The sequence below is a fragment of the Gadus macrocephalus genome, chromosome 14 (assembly GCF_031168955.1).
Source record: "Gadus macrocephalus chromosome 14, ASM3116895v1".
Lineage (NCBI taxonomy): Eukaryota > Metazoa > Chordata > Actinopteri > Gadiformes > Gadidae > Gadus > Gadus macrocephalus.
Window position 1 is genome coordinate 9,848,898 of NC_082395.1, and position 20,000 is coordinate 9,868,897.

Genomic DNA, 20,000 nt, shown 5'->3' on the forward strand with positions numbered 1-20,000 from the left:
TTTACGACGGCCCCTAGGCACTCAACTGAGAATAGGTCTCCACGAGAAAATGAACAAATTACACAGCAGTCACCCCCGCACACAAATGCGCACTCAAAAGCAATTTGGGAAATTATAGGTGGGGAGGCTTTTGCTGTGTAGTCGGCGTGATGAAAAGTAGAGCTTAAAAACATTATTCGTATGCCCTATGAAAGTGTACCTCATCATTTCATCTCCATTTTCACTTGTCATATCTCATTTGCCAGAGCAGCTCGGTTGACAATGCGAAGAAAGCGTTCGAGGAGACATTTGATACGGTCAAATTGCCCATTTTAAATTAAAACAGCCCCAAATATTACATGTCTACACGCCGAATGGCTCTTTGACATGCACGCACACCGTTACTCACCATTAAAATAACCCCCCCCTCTCCCCCTCTCTTCCCAACTGCTGTTTCCTTGCAGGAATCTGACAGCAATAAAGTATGCTCTCTCTACTCCTTCGAATAACTCAACCTCGCCACACAAGCCGGAGGAGGGGGCCCGGGAACGCGGCGACCTGCTGAGCGCCTCGGCCTTCGGAACACCTGAGCGCCGCAAGGGAAGCCTGGCGGACGTGGTGGACACGCTGAAGCAGAAGAAGCTGGAGGAGATGACAAAGACAGAGCAGGACGGTAAGAGCATCCCACCGTGTGTGTGTGTGTGTGTGTGTGTGTGTGTGAGAGACGTGCATTTGTCAGCTTGTTGAGGTCCTTTTTTCCATTTTCTTGTTTGCTTTCTTTCTTTTCCCCTTCTCTGTTCGCTCTTTTTTTCTTCTCTTGTATGACTTGACTTGCATTTCTTGACACATGCACACACGCACACACACGGATCCACACACACTCAAACACACGCGCACACAAAGAGGACGACTGGAAAGAAGTGACGTGACGCTGTTTCCAGTTTGTACTGACTCTCTTCCAGTGTGACAAGGAGTGGGTGGCACAACACCTCAGCCTAAGTGTGGTCTGGCCTCCATGCCAAGGCAAACTCCCAGACTATAAAACACATCACGTTGACCCCGTGCCAGGAACATTACCTCTTTGTTTTCTTACACAGAACCCAGTTATCCAGGGCAATTATTCAAGTCTGTAGGACTAGCCCTCCTGGTGAATTCGACCTGTTTCAGATGCCCAATTACTTATGAATCTCCCAGTCTCTTCAATACACACACACCCATCCACACCCATCTACACACTCATACTGGCTTGCACACAAGCACAGAAACATACACACACACACAAATGCTGCCGATATCATATATTTGTGTCTGAACTGCATAACACAGTACAACGCAAAACAGAACAAAGCAAACCAATAAGGCAACCTCTCTGTGATAGAGTCGTTTAGTCTTTGACACACAATGGCACCCAATTTTCACCCGCAGCCAACACCCTAACACCCCACACACACACACACACACACACACACACACACACACACACACACACACACACACACACACACACACACACACACACACACACACACACACACACACACACACACACACACACACACACAAAAACCGCCTGCAGTCTATCAAGAGTATGACACAAAAACAAATATTTGAAAGAGCTACTGAAACACTCCCCCCTTCCCCCCCCCCCCCCCGACTCCATTTTTAATTAGGCTGTAGTAATATACAGTAACTAGCCTACATCCAATCAAATGCTACATCCCCTCGGGAATGCATGTGTCTTATGCAGCGTCTTGGGAGCTCTTAGCATAAGCACTTTATCAAATGAATACATTAAAAGCTCTGTTAGACTAAAAATAATGTGTCTTTCTCGCAAGTGTTCGTGTGGTGGTCTTCATTAAGGAGTAGCATGGGGCTCGCCCACACACTGATGGGGGAATACTGTTATGTTTAAGTGTGGTCTGATTTATACCTGACATCCATCAAGAAGGTTATTCAAATAGTTCGCTCTTTAAACATATTGATAGACGTTAAGCTTGTTCATTATTCACTTTGTACGCTGGAGGTGAAGTTCAACATGGATTACGATTATAGTTGAAAAGTGCGACTATCGCATGTCCTCCGATTTTGGCTTTACGTCTACGATGTACTCAACACGGCTGAGCCGCTCCACCCTCACCTGAACAGAGTCCTCTGGTGTGCGTGTGCATGCTAGTGTGTGTGTGATTCTGATTGGGGGGGGGGGGGGGGGGTTAAACTCCAGCTCTTCGGCGCTCTCCACGGCGAGAGCTGCGTTATGCTAATGAGCCCAGCTGGTGAAGGCCGGTTTTTGCCATAATTTAAATGGTCAAGTGCCGCTTGTAATGCGGGGCCGTATGCTAGCATCGGGCGCCGAGGCGGCTTTAGAGTGCCATACAGCTGTTTTAATCTCCTGTTAATAATAGAGGCTGGCTCTGTCTCATGCTCTCTGTACCCGCACTGCCAGGCAAATAAAGTCCCCCGTCGGAGGAAATTAGTTTGTGAGGAGGGAGCAGGGGGGTGGGGGAAGGGGACGAGAGGCACACAAAGTTCAACATGCATCCCCGTGATGGAGCTGCGTAAGGGGAGGCTCGAGAGCACTCGGGGCGGCCTCAGCAGTGGATGATCCGCTTCCACTGATCATTTGGACAGAAACTCAGGGAGAAATGACAAGCGACACCTGCCAACCGCTTCCTCTTCTAGTGAGGTTAAGTCACGTTGCGGACGGTCTGCGCTTTGGTAAAGAGGGTCCCCGGTCGGAAGCAGGAAAAAGGTCAGGATTCATCGGTAAGGGAGTATCAAAAGAATGTGTGACAGGGGCCATTTGCTGCCCTAATGACATCGCTAATGTGAGACAAAGAGCAGATGAGCTAAATATACCCCTGATCTGAGCATGATATTAGGGGGACAACTGCTGTGTCTAATCCTGTTGTGTTCTCGGTGGCGAGCGGGGAGGCCCACAGAAGCAGCGCACCAGCTGCTGCTGTTCTTCTGCAGGTTCCTTTCTCTGGTCATGATAGCTCCTTGTGCTGCTGGATTAGGGATAGACGGAATGACCTATTGGGATAGAGGACACTCTATTGGGACAGAGGACACCTCACTTCCACTGGTGGATGGAATGGCCCACAATTGAAATAGACTATTGGACGGTTCCGAAATGTATTTTTTTAATAAACAAACCAAATAGCGGGAGAGTCGTTTCACTTGCTATTTGAGTCAGCAATATGAACTTATTATTACATTTTACACATATTCCTATTTTGTTTCTAATTTCTCCGTTTTATTTTATTAGTGTTATTGATGACATTAGCAGTCAGCCAGTGCACACTGTCTGGACAACAGTGGCCAAGCTCAGAACTGTAGATGCTCTGACTCTCAATCCCTCCATTACTTTGTCTTTAAACCCTTTCACCTATTAATCCCTCCATCCCTACTCTCCCTCTCTGCTCCTTAAAGTGCTTTAAGTGCTTGTGACTGTGCTAATGAATGAAAATGTCCTCCCAGCAGCCACCACTGCATTTAGCTGAATAGTCACCTTTGCTGTAAAAGCTCTAATAGGCCCAGTTGCCGGCAGGGCTAACGATTGTGCCCCATGTTTATTTACTAGGTATTGTAAATGCATTATTTATGGATAAGTCTCCAGACAGCGTTTGTCAAGAGTTAAAAATGTCCATATAAAGTATTAGGCTAGAAAGAGGAACTGGCACTATTATAAAAACCCAAGGTAACCTTGATAAGATGCTCATGCAATTAGAAGAGCTTTATAAATGCACTGAAGTATGAATCAATATTGTGCAAGCCGGCAGAGAAAGAGTTTTTGTGTTTAGTCTTATTTAGTGGTCGCATGACAAGGACAGCTAGTTGGGTTTTTATCTTTGTGTTTTTTTGGCTTTCAAGGACTCTGTATTTAATTTTACTTTGATGACAGAGTTTCTTGTTGAGTCCTTGCCTGAACAACCGGCACCAAATGTTATTCTGATAGATTTCTATTAATTTACCATTGTGTGTTCTTTGTGTGTATTTCTGAATAACTGCCTTTTTTGTTCTTTGAATGTCAAGGCAGACGCACAAGCGCTTTCTTGCAATAATTGAGAAACCGCCGCTATTTGGTATGTGGTATGATAGACAATGGATTATTAGCCAGCCATAGTGAAATAACAGGATCATAAATTCAGCTTGTGAATTAATTCTACAACAATTCTAAATAAGTGACAATATTGCCCATGCGCGTGTGCACACAATCACATGTACACAATACTTGGGGATCCCCCCTACTGAGTGGGTATTAGCGTTCATGCGTTGCCAAATCTAGTCTCCCTGTATGGCCAGTGGTTCTGGCTGCCAGTCGGAGCCTATTATCCTCTTATCCAGGCTCTGACCCCACCTAGCCTGATTTACACAACAAATGTGTTAGCTGTGCTCAAGGACCAGGCTTACTGATCACACCTGACCATTTAATATCGTTTTCTACTCCTTTTCTGGCTCCATTTATTATAATCTGTATCCAAAGGCAGCATAAGTCTGAAGAATTATTGTAAAACTCAATCCTCTTCATGCCAATTAGTTCATTTTAAGTAATCAAAGCATACTGGCAAAGGCAAAGACGAGAGATCTCAAATCCCATGTATTGTCTGCCTGGCTTTTCCAATAACGGACTGGTGTCTCTTTGAGAAATTCAGCGCTTACATTACCTTGCGAGGCAGAACCCCCGCCCCCCCGCCTCCCCCCGCGCTCCACACACACACACACACACACACACACACACACACACACACACACACACACACACACACACACACACACACACACACACACACACACACACACACACACACACACACACACACACACACACACACACACACACACCTCCAGGAGCACACAGCTCCCATCAGCTCTCCGCTTCTATCTGCAGCGGTAATCCTCCTGGTCAGCCGCTGTGTTATTACAGTGGGATGGCTCTGTGTGCGCCACGGTAACCAGCATTGTGTACGTAGCCCTGGGGCATTAGCCTCTATTACTGCAGGCCACATAATGAGATTCAGGGGATGGGTGAAGGCTCCAGAGGAGAATAGGATCAGCCGTAAAGCCTTTGGTCTGATTAACACTGATGAACTCTTGACTCTGGGGGGTGGGAGAACCGTACCCCGTCAGTGTCACGGTACAGCGTCTTGAGGTGTCTGCACGTGTGGCCCCCGGGGAAAGTGATCTGCAGGTGCACCACACGCACGAAACAGTGGCTTCCATTTATGCATCGATTTATATATTCCATGCAGTATATAAATGCATGGTAGATAACGGTTGAATTCCTGTCCATACATAGCTTACCTCATACGTGTACCTATAAGGTCATGTATATGTATTACACAGCATGTATATCATCCCGCACCCCCCCCCCCCCCCCCCCCCCCCCCCACTCACCCACCCACCCACCCTCCATTCCCTCTCATCCCAGCTGCCATGTCATCTGCTTCTGCTTCGTCCCAGCTCATTAATAGGAATCTTTGTTATAAAGATCTGAGCCCAAGATTCCGTGCCTCCATGCATATGCAACGAGCACTTGAGATTCGGCCCGCTTTACAAACGTGTCACTAGCAGGTTTTGAGGCTCCGCCGCGTTGACTCAAACGTGCTGCTCTGCCTGTCTTTGGAGAACCGCTGCGCTCCAACTGGACGACATCAGAGCCATGCCCACCTCCCCCCACTACCCCCAACCCCCCCCCGCTCCCTCCCCCGCAGGGAGGCTCACCGCTGCCTCCGCCTTCCCGCCCTGCCCCTGCCCGACCCCACCTTCACATCCTCCCAGATCGTAGGACACAGAGGAGTGTAGCGTTGGGCTTCTTCAAATGATGTTCGTCCAACGCGCGTTCATGGGAACACATGAGTGTGTTTTAAAAAGACATGGTTAGGCTTGTAACCTCAAGGATTTGGATTGTATCAGTTAAATTCTTCGGGGAAAGGTGAATCTTTTTGGATTTCCTTTTGTGTCGCTGACTCAGCGGAGGCTTTAATTCCTCTATTCATCTCTTTCTCTCTCTCCCCCTCTCTCTCTCTCGTTCTCACTCCCTTTAGTTTTTTGTTAAATCAATTAAATTTGGAATTTTGTGAAACATTTATTTGCAACTATGCTTCATATTCTGAAAACAGTTGAACAAGTCTGTTGAATAAAAAAACAATACAATGGGATCAAGGTTTAAGCCAACAGATGTATTGGTTGTAGAAAATAACAAGCTTTGTTTGAGGACTCCTGCAAATTAAAACCCTTAAAACTGGCTGGATGGCGTGGAGGTAGAAAATGGCTACTCGAGATAAAAGTACAATGGTAAACACAGTTGTCTATCACTTAAACGATCTGTTACGGTCTGCACTATAACACAAAGTTGCCTATCTCGATTTAAAGTGCTCAATTTGGTGTGTCTGTGTGTGTGTGTGTGTGTGTGTGTGTGTGTGTGTGTGTGTGTGTGTGTGTGTGTGTGTGTGTGTGTGTGTGTGTGTGTGTGTGTGTGTGTGTGTCTGCGCGTGTCTGTGTGTTCTCCCTTGGCCTGTGGCATGGTGTGTGTCAGCCCAGTGGAGCAGTGCTGTGGTCTGTCACTTTTGTTTGAATAGGTAATGTAGATCTGTTCAGGCTGAAGAGGCATGAGCCGGGTTCGCTTGTTAGAACACATGATCAAAAGCGTCTCTTTCTGCCCTCTGCCAATCACATCTCTGATGTTGCGCCTGTACACCGTGGGCACACAGCCAGTCTGACATGTGAACGTACACAAAGATAGGGACGTCAAGCCCCCTTTCCTCTCTTAATCTCTCTCTCCTCCTCCACCTCCTTCTCCTCACCTAGCACTCTGCCTCCTCTAACTTTGCCCTTTTTTCTCTGCTTTCCTTCGCCCCCCTCCATCCCCCACTTTCACTGTTCCCCTTTCCTAACCCTAACCTTTCCCCTCCTGTTATTATGGTCTGTCCTCCTCCCCCCACCTCCCCCCCAGCTCTCTCCTGTGGCCGAGCTGAAGCTCTTGCCAGGGAGAGATCCGAGGCCAGGGCTAAACGACGGGGCAGTGTCTGGGGGCACGAGAGCATGCAGTACATATTCTGCTGCTGAATTATGTATTTACTATCTGCCCCCCTCACATAATCACAGCTACCCCAGCAAAGCCCGGCAGGAAATGCTAAAGAGTAGACACGTTTTTTTCCACTTTTGCACGACAGTGGACATGTAATGGTTTGTTGAGCAAAAAAAAAAGAAAAAAGAAGACAGCGATGATTTTTGCTCTCTCTGTCATTCGGATGACAACACAAGCAGCTGCCTCTTCAATGTGCCATTCTTAGAATTCAAGATCACCTACCCCGGCTCTCATATTCCCACTAGTCAACAGTAGCAACTGCCGAGAAGCATTCCAGGGGCCATCTTCCTGGGTTTCAGCTGTTGCGTGTGTCCCCCTCCACCCAAGCCACACAACACCCCCATTGTGCTCCTGGCTCACGTTGTGCACAGGAACCCCTTGATAGGAGGAAACGGGTGTCTTGAACAGACAAATCACAGCCAGCGCTGCACAGAGGCCTGCTTGTCTTATTGTAGCTGTGTGCACTTTCTCTCTTTTTCTCCTTTCTCTCTGTCCCTCTGTCTGTCTGTTGCTCTCACTCGCTTTTTCTACCTCACTCTCACTTTCCCGCTCGCTCTCTCTCATTCTCCCTCCCCCCCTCTCTCTCTCTCTCTCTCTCTCTCTCTCTCTCTCTCTCTCTCTCTCTCTCTCTCTCTCTCTCTCTCTCTCTCTCTCTCTCACTCCCTTGTCGAACGCACGCACATATATGCAAACACACATACATGCACACACACACATATACACAACATGAGGGTATTCATATAAATCATATTTTTTTGTAATTTAATACATGTTTGTATGCCGTAAAACCAAAATGTAACTGCTTTGTGTGTGTGTGTGTGTGGTTCGATTAGCAGCCGTCTGTATGGTCGCTGGCTGTTTGATGGGGTCCTTCTGTATTTGGAGGGGTTAAAGGGAGGTTGAAATGCTGACACACAAAAAGGCAGAAGCCATTAAAGGTACTAAATCTGTCATTGTGCTGTGGAGCCCAGAATCTAGAAATAGACTCCTATATGCAGATTAAGAGTGTTAACAGGGACGGATATGGACTGGTTTTATGTCATTAGAATTGCAGAGGTGGGTAGGCTCAGGTCCTAAAAAAATTATGTATATGAATATAAGATATATGTTTGTGTGTGTGTGTGTGTGTGTGTGTGTGTGTGTGTGTGTGTGTGTGTGTGTGTGTGTGTGTGTGTGTGTGTGTGTGTGTGTGTGTGTGTGTGTGTGTGTGTGTGTGTGTGTGTGTTTATGTCTGTGTATGCACTCTTGCACGCACAGCTGCAAGCATGTATCTGTGTGTGTGTGTGTGTGTGTGTGTGTGTGTGTGTGTGTGTGTGTGTGTGTGTGTGTGTGTGTGTGTGTGTGTGTGTGTGTGTGTGTGTGTGTGTGTGTGTGTGTGTCGTTACACTGGTAGACTTGTAGTGTGGCTGCTCAGTATCACTGTCCCAGTTCTGGCTTTCAGCTCTCAGGCATTCTCTACACATAACTTGACAAAAGAGCTGGTGTCATCTGACCGAGGATCAAAATAGTGTCAGTGTAACTCACACCCTGGGCACAGACGGCCTCTGTGGCCTGCTAATGATTTCAATGCACATTGCAGGCTTGTTCTTTGAGAAAAGAGAAGTCAGCCCACCAGCTCTGACTCCAGCAAACATGACAATTGAGGCAGATCAAGCGTGTTAGCATATCCACATTGTTTCCCTGCTAAGTGTTAGCATCAATGTTTTACATGAGGCTGTGATGGTTTGACTCTGGAACAAAGAGACTGTTTAATGGATCGCGATGAAACAAATGTCTCCTCCCACGCATGCTTTTTTTTTTGTGTGCGTTTGCCTGGTTCAATAACATTACACGTGTGCCAAGAACTGAGATGAGGATGTCAGAGGAAACAGATAGAAACATGTTTTATTGCAGTGCTAAGCCTTAGTGCTGATGACTGTAATTATTCTACAAACTCCATCCCTCTCTGGGAGCACCGCGGTATAATGTTTAAGTCTGCGCAGGTCGAGTGGTTAATATGCTGTGACCCTGTCCTTCATTACATGTCATGAAGTTCCAAAGATGGTTGAAGTTATGAGTTTGAATAATAGCATTAATTAATCAGTTTTTTTTCTCCTCAAATAATTTGCACGTCATAATATTGTAATTAGCCGTTTGGGCCTTGAAGGTGCTGCCAACGCGTCTGCAGACCCTCTCCTCTCGCTTCTCGTCCCCCATTGAGCCGAGTCTCACAAAAAGCAGGTTTCTCCATCACTGCACAGTGGGTCTCATGCTGCATGGCTCTGTGGGCCAGAGAAAAAGGAACAGGCTGGTTGAACAAAAATACGGCCTCTATTGTTGCCGCGGCATTGGGGGACAATGGCTTACTGAGAGGCCTCAATGTGGGCCAGTGTAGGGGACTTTCTAAACGCCGGAATGTTTCACCTTTGAAAGATGTTGTGGTCGCCTCACTGTTATTTCTGCTAGACATCAACAGCCATTAAATCATTCAGCTTAAGGCGATTATATTAGCTGTCGGAAAATAAACTAATGGTACTAAAATGTTTTCACTCCGAAATTAAACATGTAGGCTATTATTCCAAATATCATACTCCAAATATAATCTAGCAATTATTGTTATATATATAGTTTCTTATTCAAAATAGTTTCATATTATGTTCAATAAAACTTACTAAATATCACATATTATGCTTTCCATTAGGGTTGCACAGGATTCATAATGAATAGTCTTATACCTATTCATTTAGTAAATCACAGCCTTGATCACAGTACTATGCCTGTTATACCCACACTCGTATTAATTCAGATAGATGAATAAATGGGAATGTTTGCGGCATTGATTAGCTGGCATGTTTATATCTGACAGTAAGATTGCAGGTTACCAAACAAGTGAACCACTCCCCATGTGAGGTACCCAGTAATTACATTTTGTGGGAAATTATAATAATTTATTACAATGTGTCTGTGGGCCTGCATGATTACCAACATGGAAATGGGAATTATAAATAGAAATATTTCTTTTATAATGTTTATTTGAGCGATTCAAGTACTGAGCCACTTTTGAGATTCTAGAAATGTGTCCCTTTTCATGTAAGACAATTAATAGTACAAACACACACACACAAACACAGACACAAATATTTTAAGTATGATCTGCAGTATGATATATTAGCAAGTTGTAATACACTAATATACATCCACTGTCCAGCTGCATATACCTCTCCAAATTTAATATTTATAATCTCCACCAATATTGCGTATTAGATGCAGTACTTCAGACCGAATTAGTGCCATAATCTTAAAGAAAAACAGGAAATGAGAGGCGCACGAAGGAAAAAGTTAATTTAGCTACGCAAGCATGTAATGGTGCTAGTTGTTAAAAGTGACCTTGTGGGGTGGAGAGGGGAGCTGCACAGCAGCCCCTTCCAGCTGCACACATGGCATCCACCGGGGGCACAATCACGCACAGTCCCAACACCTCAGGCTCGGACATATGTTGACTTTTATTTCATTCTTCTGACATTAATCCTATTCGCCAGCTGTTCTGCCAGCTGCCACTCTCCGGCTTAAGAGGAGATTGCAGTTTTGGGGGCTCTGAGTGCTGGTTTATCTTGGCTCTCATCTTCCTATCGCAAAGTTTTGATTGGATTTTTTTTTCTGCGTTACCTCTTTTTATTTTTAGGTTTCTTGAGTTGCAAATGTTCCGGCTGTGTACTTTTCCTTATCAACTTCTTGGCTTTTTTGGGTCTCTTGTTATATAATTGTATGGGAGGTGGAAAGATGTAAATGCTGATTTTATCCAAGCTTCCTGGCTTCTGTCCTCAGGAAATCATTGCTAACAGGTCCGGTCTGTTCCTCTTTTGGCATTTAGACACCGATGAGCCCCAGGTAGTTTATGCTGCCTAGAATATATTAGCATTCCTTGACATGTAGCGAAGGCTCCCAACCTCAGGAAAAGCCTGGATAGACAAAGCAGAAATTATTCCCTGTCTCTCATTCATTCTTAACCGAGTGTTCAAACCTTTTCACCCTTTAGTTATCTAGCAACATTGCCTCAGGATTAGCCTGGACATGGCCCCGTTCTGTACAGTTATGATTATTGACATATTGGGTCCAACATATTTCAAGTTTATGTGCATTGTCTAGAAGCATATCCAAGTGTTCTCAATGTCATTTCTGTTGAAGTACGGCCGAGTGGTCTGTGGCCAAGGGCCGCAATGAATTGATCATTGCTCAGTGCTCACTTTAATAATTCAAGCCTGATTGCCACAGAGTGCCGCAGTAAAATGGATTGGGAGAGGTCACATGGTGCTCAGCTCAGAAGGTGAAGCCTCTTGGGGATGGTTAATTCATATATGCTTGATAGACACGTGTCCTATTTAAAGAGGTCAGGGAGCCGCATGTGTATACGCCTCTCAGAATGGCCAGGTCACCATTATAGGATTTACACCTTTGTCGCTGCAGATAGAGGCAACGCAATGAATGGAAACCTACAGGCACAAAGAGCAATATTTCTAGACACGCAATCCCACAACCTTCAGCTCGGCAACAGCATTCTAGTTGCATCATTTTATTTCATTTTGATGCAGGACACAAGAGAGCTGATCCGATAGCCCACATGGAGCTAATCTTTCACAAACTGCACACAGTCTTTTACAAACACATTCTTTACAGAATACCATCTCTCACCTCTATCCTTGGAACGTTGCTCTTCCTTCATACAAGGTAGCAACTGACAGGAATGTGGTAAGAGAAAAGAGAAGGAAGAGAAAGAATTGCAAAAGAAGAATGCAGTTGTGCAGAGGGAATTTGCTGTTTTTTATGTTTTGTTGCAACATTTGTGGAAACCATTTTGTGCAGGTTGGTCGCTATTTATAGCAGTAGTTTATATGGCCAAGTGCCTCTCAGATGAGAGACTAACAGGTGACTAACAGATATGTTCACCAAGTGGAATAATAAGTAGTATTAGATGTCAATTAAATCAGGCCCATCCCGAGGTGCAGGTGCTCCACAATACACCGGCATGTCTCAAGAAGCCGGACCTCTTAACCCGTGCATGCCGACACTCGCATTTACATATTTAAAAAGGTGGAATTATTTAACTGCAGTGAAAAAAAAACGGGAAATGATAGAGGTTATTAAAGCTGTTGACAAGGAAGGAAGGTAATTGCCTGAAAATGAGCGACAACGTACTGTTGTGCTATGCATGTTGTGTTGTTTTTTTTTCCCCTCTTTCTCTCTATTTAGCATTTGCATTGTGCAACATCACCCGGGTGTGTAACCTATTGCGTTCAGATTGCTCCCTAGCAATCAGTGCCCTTTTTGTCCTCACTTCAATAACGTCATGATTATGAAGACTTCAGGAGTATTTGCCGCATCCAACAGCTGTTGTCTTAGGGACTACCGGCAAAATGACAAAACATGTTTTCACTCTGAATTCCACTTCCCTGCATGCTTCTTGTAATTATTGTGTTTTATTTGCTGTGATGATGGGGTCTTGTTTTTAGTGTCTCTGTGATTAAGATATTCAAAGGCTTCCTTAGAGTTTATCTTTTTCCCTTTTTCTCCTCAATCTCGACTTTTGATTTGTTAGCGTAGAGTTGGAAGTAGCGTTAAAAGGAAATAAGAGAATCTACCTAGGCTTCACAAAACCAAACTGCTATTTGTTTTGTTTGTTTCCTGAAATGGAGGGAACAAAAACTCCTCAGTTTGTGTCACCTTGTGTAAGGTTTTTGTTATATTTTGTCTACAAAGCCAAATGTGTCTGATTATGCAGCAATGCCTTTTCATTCTTCATTCCCAAGAGGACTGATTTTAATTCAGCTCAAATCCAATTACATTCTTCATTTTTTAACCACCTAACCACAAAGATAATAAGTTACCTTTGTCATTTGAGGATCAAGCTTACTTGGAATCTCTCTTTGTGACTCAGCATCATTTGCCCGGTTGACTCAATTGATATGGTCTGTGAATTCTGAGAAGGAAATTATTTATATAGCAACTGTCAGTTGATCATTGATTCGGTAATTGCATGTTTCCCTGGAGGCTTTGACGATGGATGGTACAAGGCTGAAGTTAAAGGGGAGGTTTCTCGTCCGCTAGCCATGACTCCCATAGATTGCTCTCTGTCGCTCCTTTGTCATTGGCTTTTCAACACAACATAGACTCAAAACACAAGTATCGTTTTTCGCAAGTTGAATGAACACCCACAATTTGGCAGCAGACAGTTGAAGCATTTCCCTAGCAAGTGTTTGCAGACAAAACAGTGTAACGGAACACCCTGTATGGAGCATTGTTAAAAACATCTTATGTTTTCAGACTTGGTTCTTGCCATTGTGGTTGATACTCCTCTGGAAATTTACTGTAGAGGCTAAATACATTCTTAGTGTGTTCAGGATACAACATGGATGTACATTCATAATGATTTCTCAAACTTCAATTAGAAAGTGCTTTTTTATGTGTACCCAGTTCTTTAAGATTTTCCTTTAAAAAACAGAGGCCATTAATCTTCACGTTAACACAATTTGATTGGCTTATGAGACTGTGTTTTACTCAATAATTTGAGTTTATCCACAGCCTCCCTATGATTGCATGACTGAACCAACAGTAAACCTGTTAAGGGCCGCAGTAAAAACATAAATTAGCTCACAACTTTTCCCTAGCTTAGCCTCACAAATACCGGCAGTTATTGCCTAGTGGCAATAAATCTGCTAAATTGTAACTTTTTACAATTTAAAAAACGTAACTATTTATTTTAAAAGAGAGAAAAATCAAGTGTAGACATATCCAAATATTATGTTTTGGAAAGAGGGATGGATATACGTATATATATATATAATTTTGTCTTCCTGCTAGCACATTCTGGAGTTTACCGGTGGCACGTTACTACGAAGGCTAGCCTCTTAGTTTCACTGTTGTGGTTTGCACTAAACATGATATTCTGGCAGCAGAGACTGCCAGGTGCTGAAAGCAGTGTTTATTTCACACCGACTGAGAAACATTCCCCTTGTCGAGATTTATGAGAACCAATGCCTTTGTTTTTAATACAGCGGGAGAAGGCTAATCTTGCCGGTTCATCTTGATGCTAGGCGTTTAACTCCTGCTAACCCACATCAATAATATCTGCACCAACAAGTTGTACAGCACCGATTGCAGTTCAGATAGCAGATAAACATATTGTACTTGGCAATATCAAATCACTGTGTGACGGAAAGTGACGGCTCACTTTCATCACACGATGAAGCAACTCCCAAGAAGCTTGGAAACACATTGAGGGCAGTTTTCTTCAGATGTACAGCACAGCACAGTAGTCCCTAGAGAGAGGACAATAAGACACAGACAGGCTTATGTGGTCCAAAGACGATCCCCTTCCCATTGGGGAACACCTCTTGGACACATATTCCAGTAGTTTTGTCTGCTTTGTTACTGTCTGCGCTGTCTGCAGAGTGGCTGGAGCCTGTGCCAGGCATGGGTCCATAGGAGCTGTTGGGATCTCTAGGGCCAGGAGATGTTGGTCGTAGGCCAGTGGGGCCAACTGGGCCCTGTGACAAGCCGGGCTGTCTACTGGAGGGATGGTGGGAACATGTAAATAAGCGTCTGATAAGGGCTATTGTTTTCATTCCATTCTCATCCCATCTGAATGGTCTGCTCCCTAGTCAGAGAACATTTTTTTATCTCTAGAGAGACGGGAGGGGGACACTGAGAGGGGATTTAAGATTTAAGAGCCCCCGAAGATAAATAAAAATAAACTCACTGGACTGGACTTTTTCCTCTTGTTTGAGCTAATCCTTGATGAATGTAATGTCATATTTCAAGATTAAGAAAGCAACGAACTACAATTATTTTAGTTTTTTTCCCTTGAAAATTGAATGCTATTTCATATCCAGTTAGGCATAAAAAAGTGTATATATTTGGAACATTCTTAATTTGACAGTAATAAGGACTTTTAAGATTATCCAGTTTTTCCAATGAAATACATAGTGTCTCCAGAGAAAACAACCAGGCATTTGAGCAACTGAAACAGCATTCCTCCACTTTATCTAGATTTTTCTGACAAAAGCTGTGGAAACGTGCCCTGAAACAAGCCAGACCCCAGCATCATTTTCTCAATGTGTTTTCCTTCAGGTCGTCTGCGTGGAAGTAACACTGAGGCTTTCCTATTAGTATTTTTTATTTTATTTGGATTTTATTAAAGAAGCCTCTATACTAGTTATTTGCCAGGTTTGCCTGCTGTATGGTAACAGTGAAAAGGTGTGTGAGAGCTAGGCTATGGACTAATCCGGGTCATTACTCACCTCTCCCAGGTGGAGGTTCTGGGAGGACAGCAGTGCATTCCAGCTGTAGCCTCTCCTGTCGGACGAAGACTTGGCAGGTCGGCTCTGGACCAGTGTAGGGGATGAAGTAGTGAGGAAACAGCAACACTCCTGGGAGGCAGGGGAAGGAAGGGAGGGAGGGAGGTGGAACGGGAGGGTGGTGGGGGTGGTGTTGGAGTAGAATGGAAGCTGGCACCACATTATCTACAACAGTTGGTGTATTCCTTAATGATCAAGTGCTGGAGAAGCATCTGTGAGGAAATTGTGGGTGTGCACGCACTTGTATGTGTGTGTGTGTAATGTATGCACACACGTATTTTTTTCTGTGTTTGTGTTTGAGGCAAAGACAACAGAGAGAGAGAGTGCGTGAGTGTATGTGTACATGTGTTCCCTGTTTGTTTAACTCCCCTTCACACCAATTTGACATACGCCGTTACTATTCCTTAATAGAAGAGGGTGTCATCCATTATTGTTGTTGAGTGTGTCTAAGTGTTTGCATTTCAGGGGAATTTGTTTCTCCGGAAGAGGAAGCCCTGTAAATTTCGGGTCAAGAGAGAAAATAATCTCTATGCTTTGTATCCCCCTCCCTGCCCCTAACCCCTGACTGAAGATCTATGATGTCCGTGCCAGGAGGGGAGTTAGACAAACACATATTAGTACACACGCACACACATGCACACAAACAAACACACACACACACACACACACACACACACACACACACACACACACACACACACACACACACACACACACACACACACACACACACACACACACACACACACAGAGATGCACATAGACAGATACACATAGAACCATACAAAAACACACACACACACACAAACACAAACACACTTTTCTCTCTTCCCTTGGGGTCAAGGGGACAAACTGTGAGTTGGGAATTGGAAAGTCAATAAAGCAGAAGTAATGTTATAATGACCCTGAGCTGAAGATGTCCTGTTGGCCCCCACCACACAGACGGAAGTGGACAATCAAACAAGATGGTTGCTCTGCTTGATCTCTCTGAAAGCCATGCTTAAACAGGGCCACAACAGCCGCCGACCTTCCATTAATCCCGGTTCCTCTGAAGTCAACGTGTTTGTCAGTATTTGCTTTGAGCAAGTAGGGTCCAAGAGATTTTGCAGATGGATGAAAGGAACCAATGTCTGTGTACATTCGTAAACTGTGTAAAATCCTCTATGGGTTTTTTGATGTTGAGGATAAAAAGCGGCAGCAGATAATGAAGACAGAGCCGAACCCATGCCCAGCGTGAGTTCTGTCCTCCATCTCCTTTTGTCCTCGTGTCTCCCACATCCTCTTGGGGAAGGTTGTGATCCTTATCTGAGTGCTCTATACATTCCCTTCAAAAACACATGATGGCTGCATCTACAAGGACAGAGAAGGCACTTCATTTGTATAATTTTCAATATCAAGGAATATGAAGTGTGATGAATGCATTTGTGTTGCAAGTTCTTGGTTCTCAAATTAGCCCTTTACAGATGATTTGCCGCAAAATCAATGTGCTTTTCAGTTTTCCAGGGCTACGCAGTAATCTGTTGGGCCTCAATACGTTTTGAACTTAATACCTTAAAGGAAACTCATGATGATGTCTTTCATGTTGTCTTTCCTAATACTATAGTGTTCACACACGAAGGATGTGATCATTGTTCGATATGGCGTAAATCCCACTTGTTACACGGCCGTCTTGCTTCCGAATATCAGCACAATGTTCATCCTTGTGTTGGCTTGCATGGCATCCGTGTCGACCGAGACCCATGTGGACGTGTCATCCCATACAGCGCAGAGCCGTGCATCCCCCTGCCGCCTCGTTGTGGTTCAAACGGGGGCCAGCTCGCTGTGGAGCTCTAGCTTCCACTAAAGGTGGTGGAGGGGCTGCTGCTGCTGCTGGTGGTGGTGGTGGGGTTTGATGGGAACAGGCTGACCCCCATGCAGGCCAGGCCCAGGGGGGGAACAGTGGGTCACGGAGCCTAGCGTGTTCTTTATCAGCCGGCCCACCGACAGCACGATAGATAACAGCCGTTCCCCTACTGATTCATTGGCGGCCGAATAAACGTTAATTGTTTTCATCATTGGCAGCTATGCGGATGCTCCCAAAGTGGAACCAGTCCCTCGCCGCTTCACCTCTCACACGCTGTCTGTCTCGGACTTTCAATCCATCCCTGCAGTGTCTCCTCACTCCCCTACTGAACCTTTCTTCCATTCGTCAGGTCGAAGCCCCCAGCACTTAATGTTCCCGTGGCTGACAATAGGCGATTTTCTTTAGTATAACCGCAAGTTTGCTCATGCATGAAAGTAGCACTCTGTGAAAGGAAATGCGTTGAATGGCCATTATTACTTTAGGAATCCACCAATTGCAATAATGATGGTTGATCTGTGATCATCTCTGCATACAAAAGATACTTTAAATGAATGCAGTGATTTCGTTTAGTCTGGTCTAGTTTTGATCTACAGTTTAGTGCAGAAGGTGCTCATGTCCTCGGGTCTGCTTGCCTTGCAGAGTCTTCATGCATGGAGAAGCTTCTGTCTAAAGACTGGAAAGAGAAGATGGAGAGGCTAAACACCAGCGAACTCCTGGCAGAAGTCAAAGGTAAGACTTGCTTATCGCTGCATCAATGTCACTAGGTTCCCAGGTCGATAGACGAACATCATTCATAGATAATCAAAGGAATAGCTCTTTATTCCTTCGTCAGACAGATAGCTTGAGCAATTCTGGCTGCGGCGGGTGATGCTATGGTGATCCGGTAATCATCCAGTCGGACTCGGTAGAAGTGTGCCTGGTTTTAGAGAGAGCAGGCCGGGGTGGGGGTGGGGGGAAGAGGGGGTTGAGGAGAGAAGGCAGTGGCCAGCTCATCCCGACAGTCTCCTTCACACCGCAGCACGCAGTGAAGAGGAATTTATCAACTCTGTGTGTGAACGCCCTCTGCGCCCGCGTATCAAGAGCCGCACGGCTCCGAACTCCCACCAAACTTTGTGTTTACGACAGGGTGGGTGGGGGGGTGGGGGGGAGGTGTGTCCGGGCCAGGCTGGGCAGGGTTCGCCTCGGCTCCGACCTTAGCACTGACTGTTACTAAGAGCCTGTGTGTTTACACTACGCCTAGCACCGCACCACCAGCTGGCTGATAACACGGGGCTGTCCCTGGCTGCCGCCGCGCTGCGCTTCCACCTTCCTCCTCGCTGCTCCCCTTTCGGTCTCTGGTGGTTAGGTCTCTGTTTCAACCCAGTGGGGTTCGTTTACAAACGCCTGATGATGTGGGATGATTAAAGATCAAATAAGACAATTTCTTTCCCTTTTTATGGGGGGGGGGGGGGTTGTATGTTTAGTTTGGTTTGTTACAAGTATGCTCTACTACTGGTATATAAAGTCGACATTACTGGCGTATCCTCTCATATGCTGACATTTTTTATTATGGTCTCAAATAAAGTATTTTATTGCACACAGTTGACACACATGAATAATATTGGCATTCGGTTTTAATTAATGAATCATATTTTTGTCACGCGCAGGGCAAAGAAAAAAAAGGAGCTTTAGAATGCCCTAATAAGTATAGTCATTGGCAATAACCTTAATGAACTGAGGGATAAATCATAGCTTGGTAAACCAGATTCATTGTAGCTGCCCTAGTATATGCCACTGTAGATCAAAGTGCAGCGGATAAAATGGTCGAAATGATTTAGCCTTTTGAAAGCAGATCTATTAAATTACAGGGAATTTCTTCTGTTTGATGAATGGCAATGGTAAGGTTACTTGGTAGTGTGTAAACAGGTAGGCAGCCTGATAATACACACTATGGCCTCTGTCTGTTGATGTGCACAGAACTACAGTACGGCCCATACAACACTGTTACCAATGCTTCTCCTATCTCCGCGACAGTCTTGGCTTTTTTAATTAGCATGCCATTTCATATGACTGTAGACATTTCAAAGGGCGGCTTTGTGCTCCCCCTTACAAATGTCTCTCTCCACATTTGATGTTTGCCTGATGTAAATATGGGCAATTAAAAAGAAGCCCAGGGTTGGAGACACACAGGGTCCATCTAATTAAAACACAAACAAAGGTAGCGCACAGAATACACCTTATGATTAGGATCTAAAGTGGTATAATGATTCAGAGGTTTCAATAATTGTTAGGTTCAAATAAGTACAAAGGCCAAACATGCTTCCAAACTTCTATTAATAAAGGAATAGTTGGATGTAGGCAGAGGGAAAGTATGTACAGGGAGGCTGACCTTGCAAATTATTTTCTTCATATTTGTTGAATCTACAACCAATTATGCTGTAAGTATTACTTATGTGACCTTAAATACACAAGAAAATCACATTTAGTGTATTCTTTTTACATTAGGTCATTGTGGGTATTTCTCACAATACACACGTTCGCACACATCGTTTTTGTCATCAACAAATTTTAGCACCTAATTGTTTTATTGCAAAGGCAAGTGGTGGAATGCGGCTGGTGCAGACTTTTCAGAGAGAGAGAGAGAGAGAGAGAAAGAGACAATAAACACTTTTACTGTGCTTGTGCTCAAACTTGCTCAGAAATGCCTTTACCGCTTGTGGTGAACATGCAAGTAAACAAAGCCATCTACAACATCAGAGATATGCTTTAAAGCTGCGGT

General features: G+C 44.6%; 1 protein-coding gene across 1 annotated transcript in view; it reads left to right on the forward strand.

Annotated features, from left to right (window-relative positions):
* sox6 (SRY-box transcription factor 6) overlaps positions 1-20,000 on the forward strand; it is a 136,108-nt gene that overhangs the window by 49,176 nt on the left and 66,932 nt on the right. The window contains 3 exon segments of the mRNA XM_060071485.1: positions 444-481; positions 483-652; positions 17,882-17,971. Of these exon segments, the coding sequence (XP_059927468.1) occupies positions 444-481; positions 483-652; positions 17,882-17,971 (298 nt within the window).